At 35.8% G+C, this 15,260-nt stretch overlaps 1 protein-coding gene across 1 annotated transcript in view; it reads left to right on the plus strand.

Moving 5' to 3' along the window:
- The window catches only part of LOC138706517 (UDP-glucosyltransferase 2-like), a 35,108-nt gene extending 22,415 nt beyond the window's left edge, over positions 1 to 12,693 (plus strand). The window contains exons 4-6 of the mRNA XM_069835889.1: positions 718 to 946; positions 5,534 to 5,753; positions 10,159 to 12,693. Coding sequence (XP_069691990.1) covers positions 718 to 946; positions 5,534 to 5,753; positions 10,159 to 10,438 — 729 coding nt within the window. The 3' untranslated portion in view covers positions 10,439 to 12,693. The remainder of the gene's footprint in view (positions 1 to 717; positions 947 to 5,533; positions 5,754 to 10,158) is intronic.
- The last annotated feature ends 2,567 nt before the right edge of the window (positions 12,694 to 15,260 follow it).

Below are 15,260 nucleotides of genomic sequence, written 5' to 3' on the forward strand. Positions count from 1 at the left end.
TTTTTTGGCCCTTAAATGTACCTGTCAACGATAAAATACTACCTTGTGGTGACGAAATCACTATCTCTTCACCCATCATACTTTTCGCATCCTAACGTCTTCTCTGAACACTAACCGCACCTTCTCTTGATCTCCCGTAAAGCACACCAGTTTCCGCTTCTTGTCTTCTTCTTCTCGCTGACTCACGTAGGCTAGACCATATGTTACTGCGATTTCCTACTCGGTCTATATCAGTAGTGTCAGAGTTGTAAGCTCCGAAACCGGTTGTGGTGCTAGAGACGTCCAGTCGGAGCGTGAACTTGCTTATGTCTGTGGAAGCACCGGAGCACGCAACGAGCTATAGTGGAGCGCTCCGCTCCGTTTAGGCTGTGTCTGACAACGCTGGTCTACACTTCCACTTGGCTCAGCAGATTCCTGACTGGGTCCTGCTCGATCGTCACGTTCGTCCATCAGCTGTCTAGTCTCCGATGTTTGCTTTAATTCCGTCCATATTTCATTCTGCTGACTCGATCGTTCCTCGCCATCACGAACCAACTTATCTAAAATCTCTTCCGATTGTTCGGTACAATCGCCATAGAGTCGGGCATGGCAGATAAATAAGAAACTTTTATTTGTGTGAAAATTTCGAAATGATGTTTCGCACCGCCACATTTCTTCCTGTTCATACCACGAATATTTAAAAAGTAAGTTACAATTTACGATACATGATTGTTTCAGGATCTGAAAAATATCATGGACGAAGCAGAAGACGGTTTCATATTCTTCAGCTTGGGAACGAACATGCACTTCGCAGGATTTGAGGAAAAGAAAGCAACGGCATTTCTCGAGGCATTTGCGTCGTTACCTCAGCGAATCCTTTTGAAATGTGCAACTAAGGATCTTGCAGAATTTCCAGTGCCGCCAAATGTTATTTTACGTGACTGGTTTCCACAAAATGGTATATTAGGTATGAAAATTACTACCTAGTAACCTAGATCATACATACCCAGATTGCTCGGCCTTATAGACTTTAAAGGTAACAACTTTCGTCATGTTTACTATGCTGCCATCTAGTTGTTACATAAGGAGTCATGTCATAACTCCCATTTGAATTGCATTAGCGACTGTACTGCCATCTCGTGTCCGTTTACGGCGGACGAGTGACGATTCTGGCAGTTGTTCTCTTCAAAGTGCTACCGATTTTAAAGTAGGGATGAGCAATCTATATGTGATCTGGACTAGTAAGTTACTATTTTGCGATAGAATTCAAAATCCAAATGCCATCTAATAATTCATTCAGGCATTTCGACAATAAGATTAGATTTATATATTATTTTTATAAAGCGTAATTCTTTCTAAACGTAGATAAGGTGAGAGCTTCATCGAAAGTAAGTCTGTTGTCATATAATAATAATAATAATAATAATAATAATAATAATAATAATAATGGCTTTATTTAACCTGACAGAGTTAAGGCCGTAAGGCCTTCTCTTACACTCAACTAGGATTAAAACTTGCTTAAATAGTTGAACATAAAACAGGAGCAGAATTTAGTAATTACATACTGATACAATTTAGGTACATAATGAGATCAAAAGAAGTAGTTACATAAAAATTTACCTCATAAAATAAAAATAAACATAGTGGAATACATATTAATGTTGTTAGAATCAAATACGAATCACATAAAAACAGAAGCCGATAATTCAATAAAAAATGTACACGGTAGAAATAAAAATAAACACATGAGTATACAAATTAGTATTCGATTACAATTAAGTAGGATTTACATAATTAAACCAGAAACCGACAATTGAATAAAATGTACACAAAAAATAGATTAATAATAAAAAAATAACACAGTGGGATACATATTGGCGTTAAGTGATAAATAAACACGATTTACATGATTACACAATACAAAAAATAATAAAAAAATAAAATAAAATAAAAAATAAATACAGTGGAACACATTCCATTAAATATATTTGTAACGCGTTAGGTCTGGCACATACACCCTGGGAATCTTAACATTGTCACTCAATTTCTTATTTTGGATGGACGAACGAATGAAAGAAACTAACTAACGAACGAACGAACGAACGAATGAATGAATTAATGAATGAATGAATGAATGAATGAATGAATGAATGAGTGGATATTTATTAAAAGACATCGGAACTTAAGGCACTAAAATGGTATTTTAGGCGCCTAAAAAGGCTCTAAAAACAGGGGGGGGGGCATTGAAATTATTTTGAATCACTCCATAATTCATAAAATAAGCATCCATAAGATCATAAGTAACTTAACAAAGTAACTGGAAAAGTAGTTTCTCTGTTCTATGGACTGGTTTCACTTGTACTTATTTATCTACAACTTCACGTCCATAATTTGAGTTATAATAAACAACAAGCAACTTTTCAAGATTAACGCACAAACTTCTGTCACGTTTATTGGACGAAATCAGTGTGTTGATGATTAATGTAACAATAATGAGACGTTCGTAGAGCCGCGAAGTCCTACCAGCAAGCACCGTCTTTGTCCACCAAAAATTATAATTGGACTCACCGGGATTCGAAACCGGGTTATCAGCGTGGAAATCCAACGCTTCATGTATTCGACTAATAACTGATGTTTGTTGTTGTGTAGTTAACTGTACGAAGACAGGTTTGGACCTCACAAGTGACACCAATAAGGCATCACTCATGAGGCAACTAAGCCAGGAATTAATGGGGTAGGTCAGTGCTGGGTAAGGACAAGCGAAACAACAATACTGCATTGCAACAGGGTGTCCCATATCTATGGCTACTATAAGAACTGCAATTTCCTTAGTTTCGAACGCAAAAATAAATGCAGTATTGTTGAGTGAGTAGTCATATAAAGAAAAAAGCAAAAAGGTACATATAAAAGCAAAAAAAGGGCAAAAAAAGTTCATATTAGAGTAAAAAAAAAGGCATAAACGGCAAAAAAAGGTAAAAAAAAGGCAAGTTCAGACTTCATCAGAATGCTTCATTTCTCATGATTAATGCACTTTTATTAAAAGCCTTTAAATATGAACATTCAAATAAAATAGGCATTTTCCTATACTTCCGATGTCTATTTATTAACTACAAATGGGTTTTCACTTGGCAGTAGTTGCAGAAAAAATAAAGGTAAAATAAAGACAAGACATACTGACAGAAAAACTAGAGAAATACAGAGTTGTGAAAGTACTGGAAATATGCTTAAGGTGTTGAAAGTGTTCCCCATATGACAAAATTTATTCTCCTGTGCAAGTCCTCGGGCTCTAAGCTGTGCACCTCTGTATGGATGAAATATTTCAATAATGTTGTAGCATTATGTACGACTGACTCCCATTTGCTGTTCCGACAATTCACGAAAATATTTACAGTGCATAAAATGAGATAAATTCATCAATAAAATCATATAGCCAACCAACAAATTTAATTACAATTGTATCAGCTTCGTATTTATTTTAAACACTGTTGGGTGAAATTAGATTATTAAATGGTTTAATGAGTAAGACATTTTAATGACAATTAATACAGGTTGTATCTATATATGTGTCCATAAATGTGGGGGCGTATTCCTGATACCAAACCGTAACAAAAAGTTCATATGAACATAGGTCCGCAAACCCTTCGTTAGGGAGTTATGGGTTTACTGGTAACTAGCCGTATCCGTGCGCTCCGCTGCACCTGTTAGAAATAAATATAAAGTAATTACATAATTAAAATAGGACGTTTGGTCCAGGGAACATTCGTGTTTGATAGAAGGATAAATCGTTTAATACCATATGTTACTTAATTTAAATTGTATTTAAATAATTAAAATGCGGTCATTTTGGTCCAGAGAGCACTCAAAAGTTACTGTAATAACATTATAGCATTATGTCCATATAGAGAAACTACACTTTCCAATGGTGAAATAATAATTAATTATACAAATCGGTTAATTTAGCTTTCGATATTACTTCATACAAACACAGAAACATTTCTGTAGGCTATGTTTAATAGCTTTCGATTGTTGTTGTCCAAGGCCGCTTATAGACGTAGTCATTAATTGTTTTCATTTCATTACACCGCCTTAGATGGCATTGTATTTTAATTTTAAAACTCATTTATCTCATTAAATATCAATCCTATCAAAATTTTGCATGGAATAACACTTATCGGAAATCATTTTTAAAGAAACTTTTGTTATGTAACATATTTCACAAAAATCAATAATAAGCGAGATATTTCGATTTATTTAATTCAGGCCCCCTTATAACCCCCCTTTTAAATAACGTATTTTGAATGTCTTACAGCCTAAAATCTAAGTTACAGAGAACTTAATTTATATTCCAATTTTCATATAAATCGGTTCAGCCATTATCGCGTGAAAAGGTAACAAACATCCAGACAGACAGACAGACAAACAAACAAAAATTAAAAAAAAAGCGATTTTCGGTTTCAGGGTGGTTAATTATATATGTTAGGACCAATTATTTTTGGAAAATCGAAAATTACCAGAAAAATTTCGGCTACAGATTTATTATTAGTGTAGAGGTACATGTGATACATTTAACAACACACATTTACAAAAATTGCTCAAAGTGACCTCCTCCTGCTTCGATGCATACTCTGAGCCTGCGATCCATGCTTTGCTGTTCTCTGTGCAAAAGTCCTGGGGTGTTACGGATTTGATCAAATTTGCTACCGTATTCCCATCTGCTAGGCCATGAATGTAATGCATATCCGTCATTTCTCTCACTGAATACATCTTGTGATGTGATGAATGTTACTGTGAATAACACAAAACAGAACAAAAGGTAATCAGACAAAACAAAACAAATGTCATTACCAACTGTAATGAAGAAAGTGAAAAAAAAAAAAATGCAAGTTTGAGGTGAATTACATAATCAGGCATCACTACAGGAAATTCCTTTCATAACTCCCTAAAGAAGGGTTTGCGGACCTATGTTCATGTGAACGTTTTGTTATGTTTCGGTGTCAGGAATACGCTCCCACATTTATGGACACATAAATAGATACACCCTGTATAATCAAGCACCGATATCATCCAACCTTCCCTGTATTAAAACGTGACGCCTTCGCCTTTTTTGTCCAATACTGATCCCTAGTTTTGAATTTAATCATTTTTCCATGAGCTGTAATCCTCTCAAGTGGAAAATATCCTTTAAATTCTCTACGACACTGATCAAATTATTCCTTTTTTTTTTTTTTTAATTTACAGTAAATGAATATTCTATATTCTGTATTAAATCCCAACTCAAATAACAGATACAGACAGATGAAATTCAATACTGCAAACAATGACAGATGTAGTGCTCTGAAACTCAACTCATTACTGCACACAATAACAGACTTCAGTCTTATCACCGACTATGCTTGTCCTTGAATGGCAGCGCGCGCAGCTACTTACTGCCGACTCTGGTCCCGTACGTGAGCGTGAAAATATGAAATGTATGCACTATAAGCCTATTATTTAAATGTGACTTTGGAAATTTTAAATAGTTCAGAATAATGCAAAACGTTTTACTCTATTACAGCCCACCCAAACATCAGGTTGTTCATAACTCATGGTGGAAGACTGAGCATGATGGAAGCTATATATCGGGCGGTGCCATTAATAGTGTTGCCACTTGTCACTGATCAATATGCAAATATGAGGTTAATGTTGGACAAAGGCGTCGCAGTGCAACTCGATTACAAGTCACTCACGAAGGAGGCTGTCCTGTCAGCGATGAAGGAAATCCTTAGCAATCAGAGGTAAGTTAGTTTGTGTTGCTATTAACTTCAATTTCGCTTCCAAAGAAATGGAGCTGAGTATTAATTCAATCACATACTCAAATCGGACCGGATTTCAATCTCAAGATCATTCTGTTATGTTGAATTTTTCTTGGGTATGAATCAACCAAGGCAAGACATAGATCTTTAACATTGCATGGAAGCCTCTGTAACTGAAATCCAGCCTAGTTACGTCATGGATGACTGTCCGTTGTTAGTGGCTAATTGATTTTTCTACTGCTGGAATGCCTCCTAATGGATTGCTCGACTGATTGCTTGATGGGTTGTTTAATTGGCTGGTTGGTAGTGGCTTCATTATTCGAAGTATGTTTGATGGGTGAGTGAGGTAGAATTCCATGCTTTCATGAACTAACAATGCAGAAATAATTTATTTCAAAGTATTACATAACTTTTATCGCCGCGCTCTCATGGTTAACATTCGTCAGGTCTTTGAGCGGCTTCGTGCGTAACATTCGGCAGGTCTTTGAAATTTAATTGCATTATTATTTTCAATTTCTTATGTCGCCGCTCCAATCACTCGCCTCAATTTCAATATTGCAACCAATAAGCTGCTCTAATTTCCGGCAGCCAATCACGTTGCAGTTCGGTTACATTTAAACGTGTGCGTCTTGTTATTCGCTGAGGAAGACGATATTCATTTCTTAAGGCTCGATAAATACTTAATACAATCGCCTGCCATTTTGGCTCTTTCGTTGGCGTTCGCAGAAAGCACACGAGGACGTTATTTGCCGCACAATTATTTGCTGAATTACAGTGCGTTTGATTTATTATCATAGGAGCTATGACATGATAATGTTTAACGGTGTGGCAAATAGATTCCTCGTCTGGTACCGTAAACTGGGGTAAAGAGGATCACATGTGGTAAAGTGGATCATATGTGTATTGTTAGATAAGTCAGCACCACATGGTTCACACATGCAAAGAAAACTATTTTTAGTGGCACTTATAGAAGAAAGGTTTTCTTTTCATGTGTGATCCATGTGGCGCTGCCTTATCTAGGCAATACACATATGATCCACTTTACCACATGTGATCCTCTTTACCCCAGTTTACGGTAGCTCGACAACGAAAGAACAAAAATGGCGAACGATACTACCTAACTGTGGAGGACTAGTAACTGTGTCCGTGTGAGAGGGGTCTGCCGCAACCGCGGGGAAGAGGGTAGGTACTAAAGGTTCGGGATGGGGGTGGCCTTTCTATGACATTGACAGACAACTACCAGTTCTGAATATATATTGCGAGAGTGCAGTCAACTTGAGTTTACAGTATTCTTTACATTGTTCAATTCAGAACTTCCTTATACAGTAATTACAGTAAATCTGTGTAATTCAGTGTAGTGCGTATATCTAGTATAGGATTAGTATAGTGTAGTGTAGTGATAAAATAGTATAGGATGTGTATAGCTATAGTATAGGAATAATAGTGCGAGATTATAGAGCAGTGATATTAGCAAGAACGATAGTCTTAAACACTTTCGTTTAGTATGGCTAATAGAAAGGCAAACACAACTATTCATAGTGAAGCAAGAGAAATAATAGCTAACATCATAGAGAAGTGCGATGAGGAAAGAGTGCGAAAACATTTGAGGATTCCCTTAAATAAATCAACTGAAAGAGCGGCCGAATACACTGGAGTAGGGTATAGTACAATAAAGAAGATTAGGAAGGAACATAAGATAAGAAAAGAAAACAGTCCGGATAGACTTCTGAAATCGCCAGGAAAGAAGAGACGAATAATATCTCGTAATATACTGCATGTAGACGACTTCGACAAGTGTGTTATAAGAAATACAATACAAGACTTTTATATTCAAGAAAAGAGAGTGCCGACAATACCTAAACTTTTGACGGTAATTAAAGAAAAAATCAATTTTCCTTGGGGCAGAAAATCACTAAACAGAGTCGTGAAAAGCATGGGGTTTAGATGGAGGAAATGCCAGTCAAAACGAAAAATCTTGGTAGAAAGACCGGATATTATAGATTGGAGGGCAAACTATCTGCGTAAAATGAAGAAGTATCGAGAAGAAGGACGTGAAATTGTGTACGTAGACGAGACGTGGGTCGACAGCAATCTAACTCACCGAAGATGTTGGCAAAGTGATGACGTAATGGGAGTTCAGGACAATATGAATTCGGAGAACAGACTGATAATACTACATGCCGGGGGCGCAAGTGGTTTTCTTGCCGGTGCAGAACTAATATACAAAGCTGGCTCTACAACAGGAGACTACCATGGGCAAATGAATAGCGGCAATTTTCAAAAGTGGGTAGTTAATCAACTTATGCCAAATCTTCAGCCAAATTCTGTTGTCGTTTTAGACAATGCACCATACCATTGTATTCAGGTTGATAAAGCGCCATCACCCTATGCCCTCAAAGGGGACATGATAGAGTGGCTGAGAAAGAAAGGAGTCAAGTGCAATGAGACAATGCGTAAGAACGAACTTTATAAACTGATTCTTCCACTGAAACCAAAGGAGAAGACGTATAGAATAGATAACATGTTGTCAGGTAGTGGACATGTTGTGATACGTCTTCCTCCATATATGTGTGATCTAAATGCCATCGAACTCGCATGGTCGAAAATCAAGAGAATTGTAAGGGACACGAATGTTACAGGAGATTTGTCTTTAACAAAGCTGCGCGAAACTACGAAGAACGCAATACAGGAGGTAACACGACAAGATTGGGCAGGTTTCTGCCACCACGTCGCCAATTTAGAAGCAGAATACTGGGAAAAGGACGGAGTAGTTCCAGATGTAATTGACCAAATATCAATCAACTTGAACACTGATAGTGATAGTGAAGCCGGGGGCAGCGATAGTGAAAATGGCAGTTCATCTTCTGAAGAATCCGAGTGAAACGCGACTCCGTCTGCAACACACTGCAAGCCTAGGCGAAGACAAGGTAAGAGGAAATGTTTCTTGCACGTATAATAGTACGTTTACCAATAAGCTCAACTCCCCCCTCCCTCTTCGCTTCCCACAGAAAACCTTTTCCTCACCAACAAGACCGCGGACACAGTTACCAGTCCTGTACAGTACCTAGACTTTATAGAGCCTTCACTTCCTAAGACGTAAGCAAAGAGGAGGAGTCACGCCGGGAATAACAGCGTTGCGACTATAGCAAACGCAGCTGGTTCAATAGGCTATAATTTTTTCGAGAAATAAACTTATACTACCCTAAACATCAAATCACATCTAAATGTTTGAAAAATCGAGGGGTTGAATTTAAAACGATTGCATATATTTTAAGTTTTACAACCTAAAAACCCTGATCACATATAACATATTGATCAGCCTAATGGACTTTCAAGACAACCACTTTTATCAATTTCACTATGCTGCCATCTAGCGACTGTAAAAGAAGTCACGTTATGACCCTTATGAAATTGTATGGAGCAACTGTACTTCCATCTAGCGGTCGTTACCAAAAAAATGTCTTTTCTACGGCAGAGGCTCTGGTGGTTGTTCACATTTTATTTTGCCATTTCATAACATGGGAATGCATGCATATAGTGAGAGATTTATTGATATTAGTTCACAAAAGTACAAAACTTAATAATTTAAAAAAATGATCTATATACAAAAGTAGTTATACATAATAAATATACAGTTTCCTAAACTAATTAATTTATCGAAAATCTCGATAATTTATTGGTTCAAACTTGCACTTACGTCTGGTTTTAGTGCATGTTTAAACCAATCGTAATAACCCTTAAGGGTGCTATTCATAGACATTTCGCTAGCCTGCACTACGAGCGTGCTAAACTAGCCCCGGCTATCGACTGGTTACTTGTACAGGATTCATATCATATCTTATCTATACCACTGGTTTATGAATACGAAAAATGTTAGTTCGCTGATCATCCACCGGAAGCCCGCGCTAAGATGTCTATGCCCTTAGACTTTAAACCTTATTTATCTGCTCCTTTCACAATTTACTACCATAAATATTTTAAACCAGTTATTCCTTTTTTTACATCTAAATTTATTCTATAACTTTCGTATTTATGTTTAGTGATAGGTACACTTATGTATGTTAACTAATTATTCCGTGTCGTCATACTGCATCCAGGTTAGCAGTTGTTGACATATAGCCAGCACGCTGTAATAGCCGAATCGGTATTTTTCAGTGCGTACAGTAGGTCAGTCTAAATTCCTGCAACAAAATATAGGAATGGCCAGTCTGATATAATAATACTAAGGTTAGGGCTAACAATTAGAGATTAATAACCTAATTCTGCCGACCCAATTCACCAAGAGTCCAAGAAAGTTCATAGCTACCATAGCCTATATTTGAAAACGCTGTTACCAAACATAATTGAGGAAGAATTATTTATACTAGTGTGTGTTTCTTTTGTGCAGTTACAAGGAAAATATGAAAAAACTGTCGGCATTATTTAAAGATCAAGCAGACTCTGCATTAGACCGCGCAGTGTTCTGGACAGAATACGTCATCAGACACAAGGGAGCGCCACATCTGCGTCCTGCATCTACAGAACTATACTGGTACCAGTACCTATTGCTGGACGTGATACTGTTCCTTTTAGTACTTGTGATACTTTCAGTATTGATTATTTATTACGCATTAATTGCACTATACAGAATTGCTGCAAGCACTTTCAAACACAGAAAGATTGACTGATATTATACAGTTAAATTTGATTGAAACAATAGTTGTGCTCTTTTGCTATTAAAAGGAGAAAATACGCCTATCTGGAAGGCCGACCACTGGTCGCTAAAGGGGGACTAAGGACATAAAAATTGTATATTTTACTGTGTTATAAATTATTAGTACGTAGAAATCAATCTGGTTATTTAGTCCCTAAATGAGTTTTCCTAAAGTCGAGACCTATGCTTCCTCGTATCCGAAAATCGTACTATTCATAGACTAATATTTATTAAAAATATCTTTATCGTCGAAAGAAATCGAGAGTTTAGTTTGACATGATAAACTAAATGGTAGAACCTCAATTTTATGTTTGACTTTGAATGATGAATTAAGTTGTTAAATTTTGCCTTTAAATTTCATAGACAAAATTTATATCTCACTATAGTAGAGGCCTCAAACACTACTGAAAGCCATTCTTTTAACCCTTTGCAGCACAAATTAATTTTTATGTTTTTCATACCATGGATCATAACAAAGCTTCGATCAAGTATTTTCAACATTTTAACTCTGCACACAGTTTCAAAACATAGATGGCACCTCTATGTATACTCAAGAGGTGGTTCCTTGGTGGAATATTTGTGCCATAAAATTTAGAAAGAAAGAAAACGGTGGTTCTTCTGAACAACCGCTATGCTGAAAAAGGGTTAAATCAACATTTTTCAGCTACCCTTTTTTACATTTTTCCTATTCTACTTTGCCCTGTATTTTCCCTGTAATTTGTCCGCTATTTTCCGTCTATGTTACCCCTAATATTCTCTCCATTTTCTATTCTGTTTACTACTCTATTTTCCCTAAACTTTCTCCTCCTATTTATCGCCTATTTTCCCCTCACTTTTCCCTCTGTATTCCCTATTTCCCCCTATTTTCTCCTTTACTTTTGCCTCTATTTTGTTCTGTGCTTTGTTTTCCCATGATTAAGAGTACTTTAATCACAACACAGGCCCTCCACTGAGACTAATAATCTTTAAAAGAAAGATGACTGTATATATTTCTTATTCCTGCAACATTTGAATCGGTATAAGTGTGCACGGGGTATACAATACGGCACGTGCCCTTCAGAGAGACTCTGTCCATAATCACAACAAATAACGCGCACTACAGAGTCACCCTACAACAGGTTCCCAAACAAGTACAGTATGCAATGTTTATATGTTTATGGTAGTATGCATTACTAAAGATGCCTAAAACAAATGTACGAAAATCCAGAAGTGAGTAAAGGTATTCGGAATAGGCTATAGTATGTCTGTGTAAGTGGCGACATAATTGTGTGTAATTTATGTAAGACTGACATAATCTGCTCTAATATATGGTATTTATAGCAGCACTGTGAATTAAAAAATAAACCATTTGAAATTGATAGAAAGAAGTGAGTCTGACGATCTTCCTTCAACTAGTAATTCAGTGTCAGCGGACGAATTTAACAGAGATCTGTCTGAAATGATGGTGCAGGCCAACATTCAACAAAGTTGAGGACAAGCACTTTAAAAATGTTGTTCAAAGGTACACTTGTACAAAAGACAGTACCTGTGTTATAATAGTACCGGTATTTTAAGTTAATTTTTACAATAAAGATTATTGCAATATAGACTTAAACATTTCATTTCATTCAGGGCAGTACCTGTGTTACAGTTGTACCGGTGTTTTAAGTTAAAATTTTACAATAAATATTAACGTAATATGTGCTTAAACATTGCATTAAGGGCGGTACCTATGAAACAGTAATATTTTACATTAAAATTTTACATCAAATATAGGCTTAAACATTTCATTAAGAGTAGTGTCTATGAAATAGTAACATTTTAAGTTAAAAGTTAACAGCAAAGACTATGTTTATTCTTTTGTAATACACAACACAGTCCTTCTCTTGAAATCATCCTTTTGTGTATGTGTTTGTTGTCCTTGAAGCGGGAATAGTCTCTCTTCATCGGGCAGCACCAAGCGCCACTACTTTTCATGAAGTCATTTGACTCATTGCACAAATCCCGTACTCACTTAACTTCATAGAGTAGTGGCTAAGATTCTAATCTCTAATAAATTATAATGCTACTGCAATTGCTGATTAACTACAATTGTTCACGAGCCAACCGCTATAATATTCAGACCACTTTCAATTTATTTTTCCTTTCTTCTTATTGGATAATTCAATAGAGTTGTAAAACAGAGTAAAGTGATTATTATTGTCATTAAGATTTATTTATTGGCATCCTTTCCAGTGTTGACGTCAAAACAAAGATACAAAATAAAGAATTCTGCGCAAATATTTATTTTTTTTTTATTCTTCTCAATACCGATAGCATTTTTTTTTTCCTCTGAACACTACTAAAACCACAAGAATGAGTATAAACGTGCAAGGAATATACACTACGTCACGTGTCCTTCAATAGACACCCTGCACAAAACCAATCCGCAGAAAGTCTAAAATTCCACATTCAGTATTCCCAACCTAACACACATAACAATTTCCCTCTTCTTACCGTTTAAGTGACATATTGATTTTACTGCTTTAGGCTTTTAATATATTATTTTTAGAGACGTTCAATATAGTAATAATTATAAATTGGAAACTTACCACTGCAATTTCACCTAAATTTCACTGTTAATTATTGTTTTTAAATATTTGCAAAAATTAAGTAAACTCTACAACTCCACTAAAGTTACTGCATTCGTGATGAAAGTAACATTAAGGAAGCCGTGAAAAAATAAACAAACTTGCCGATGTTATTACTGCAATATGTTATATAAATAATTGTTAAAATATTAAAGTGAAAAATAAATCATTACATAACCTTACCGTTTGTTTTAAGTTCGCATTTATAGACTGGAGGAAAAAAAAAAAGACAGACGTATATCACGGCCTGCTGGAGTATAGTAAACACAGAAAACATTTTCAAGCAACAATGTTGAAGGTATTTTTGTTTTTAAAAGTTGCCGTCATTGAACAGAAACCAAGATGGAGATTTCATTGCAACTAATTAGAAATTCCTCATTCAGGTATGTAATAAATGTAATAAACGATCTTCGCACAAAATAATGTACGATACACTCAACTACGTTTCGCTTTTTCAAACTTTTCCTCGAACATGAAAACTTCAACATACCACTCTTGTAACGCATATTACTATTAACATTTCATTCAGGGCAGTAACTGTGTTACAGTTGTAGCGGTGTTTTAAGTTAAAAATTTACAACAATTAATATTATCGTAATATGGGCTTAAACATTGCGGTATCTATGAAACAGTAACATTTTGAGTTTAAAATGTACATGAAAGATTGTTGTAATATTATGGTATATGATTAAACATGTTAAGAGTAGGCCTCTGATACAGTAACATTTTAAGTTAAAATTTTACATCAAAGATGCTGCATTTAATTTCCTCCTGAATGTCATTTATATTTGTTACTGTTGCTCCAAGATATCTGAATTTTTCCACCTCTTCAAAAGATAAATTTTCGATTTATATTTTTATTTCGTCTATGTTCTGGTCACGAGACATAATCATAAACTTTGTCTTTCCGAGATTTACTTCCAAACCTATCTCTTTACTTTCTTCTGTCAGCACCAGAATTCAATCCGATCAGGCGAGCTATCTCCTCCGGCCTGTACAGTTGAACCGTAGCGCATACAGACGCTACGGTTTTCCTGCACACAGGTTTGGACTGTTCATGCCAACCGGACAGGCCTCTGAGTGTGTGTAGAGCTCTTATCGTTCTCTTCAGCTCTTACTTTTGTTTTTGCGATTGATGTAGTAAGTTAGCATCACAGTTTAGTCAGAGTAGCCAGTGTAAGACAGATAGGGAGTATGGAGTCCTGTAGAAAAGTCTGTGGAAAATAAAAACGTGAGACAGTGTTTATAATTGACGGTTATAAATAAGTATACACATCACAAACTTCTGAAGAATGGAATTCTGCGCAGGACCTTCACTACATCTATAGCGGAAGCAGTTAAACAGTAATTACATAATTGTTATGTAGCGAGAAGTTCTAGTGACCTTAGTCGTAAAAATTATAAGCACTTAATAGATAGTAACAATTCCTTAAAAAGGGAAACTGTTGAGAATATTCCAAGAAGTGTTTAAACTTTTAGTCACGGAATTAAGGAAAATAGATCTACTCTCGTTGACTCACAGAATGCTTCGCGTATTAAAGAGAAATTGTTCTTAATTCACGTACAGCTATTCGCCGTAACATTACGTCGCCTTTGGCCATAACCTATCAAAAAGTATTACCGAAACACAATATTTATTAGATAGCATAAAAATGGAAAGTATTTTATTATTTAGTGTAATTATTAATGGAATCAGTATTAAAATACAGTGGTTTTTCCACAACAGCCAATCTATAGTTATGTCAGACGCGTAATTTATGTTGACGGAGTTTTTAGAGGATGTCCCAAATTTAGAATAAAATTCATGCTAATAGCTTCAAAACTGTCGTTATTGTAAAAGCTTTGGATTACAAAAGCACGTTGTGCACCTCTCCGCCTTTCCATGATGACTAAATTACAGTGAATTGGCAAAAGAATGTGCGCACAATTTATCGTCCTTCAACTGTGCTGTGAGAGATACACGCTGCTTAAAATCGCCAGTTCCTCTGCCGGATTCTGAATTATAAATATATTTTATATTTGGAAAAAATTAAGCAGCAACTGGGAAATACTTTGACTGGACATTAATTTATATTGCTTATGATTTTAGTAGATATTTAAGCAATTTTAAGTGTATAAATGCCTGCATATCTTCTGATTTTCGGTGCATAAATTCCTGGTAATAACAACATGTACAGACAGAAGGTG

This window comes from Periplaneta americana, chromosome 9 (assembly GCF_040183065.1).
Source record: "Periplaneta americana isolate PAMFEO1 chromosome 9, P.americana_PAMFEO1_priV1, whole genome shotgun sequence".
Classification (NCBI taxonomy): Eukaryota; Metazoa; Arthropoda; class Insecta; order Blattodea; family Blattidae; genus Periplaneta; species Periplaneta americana.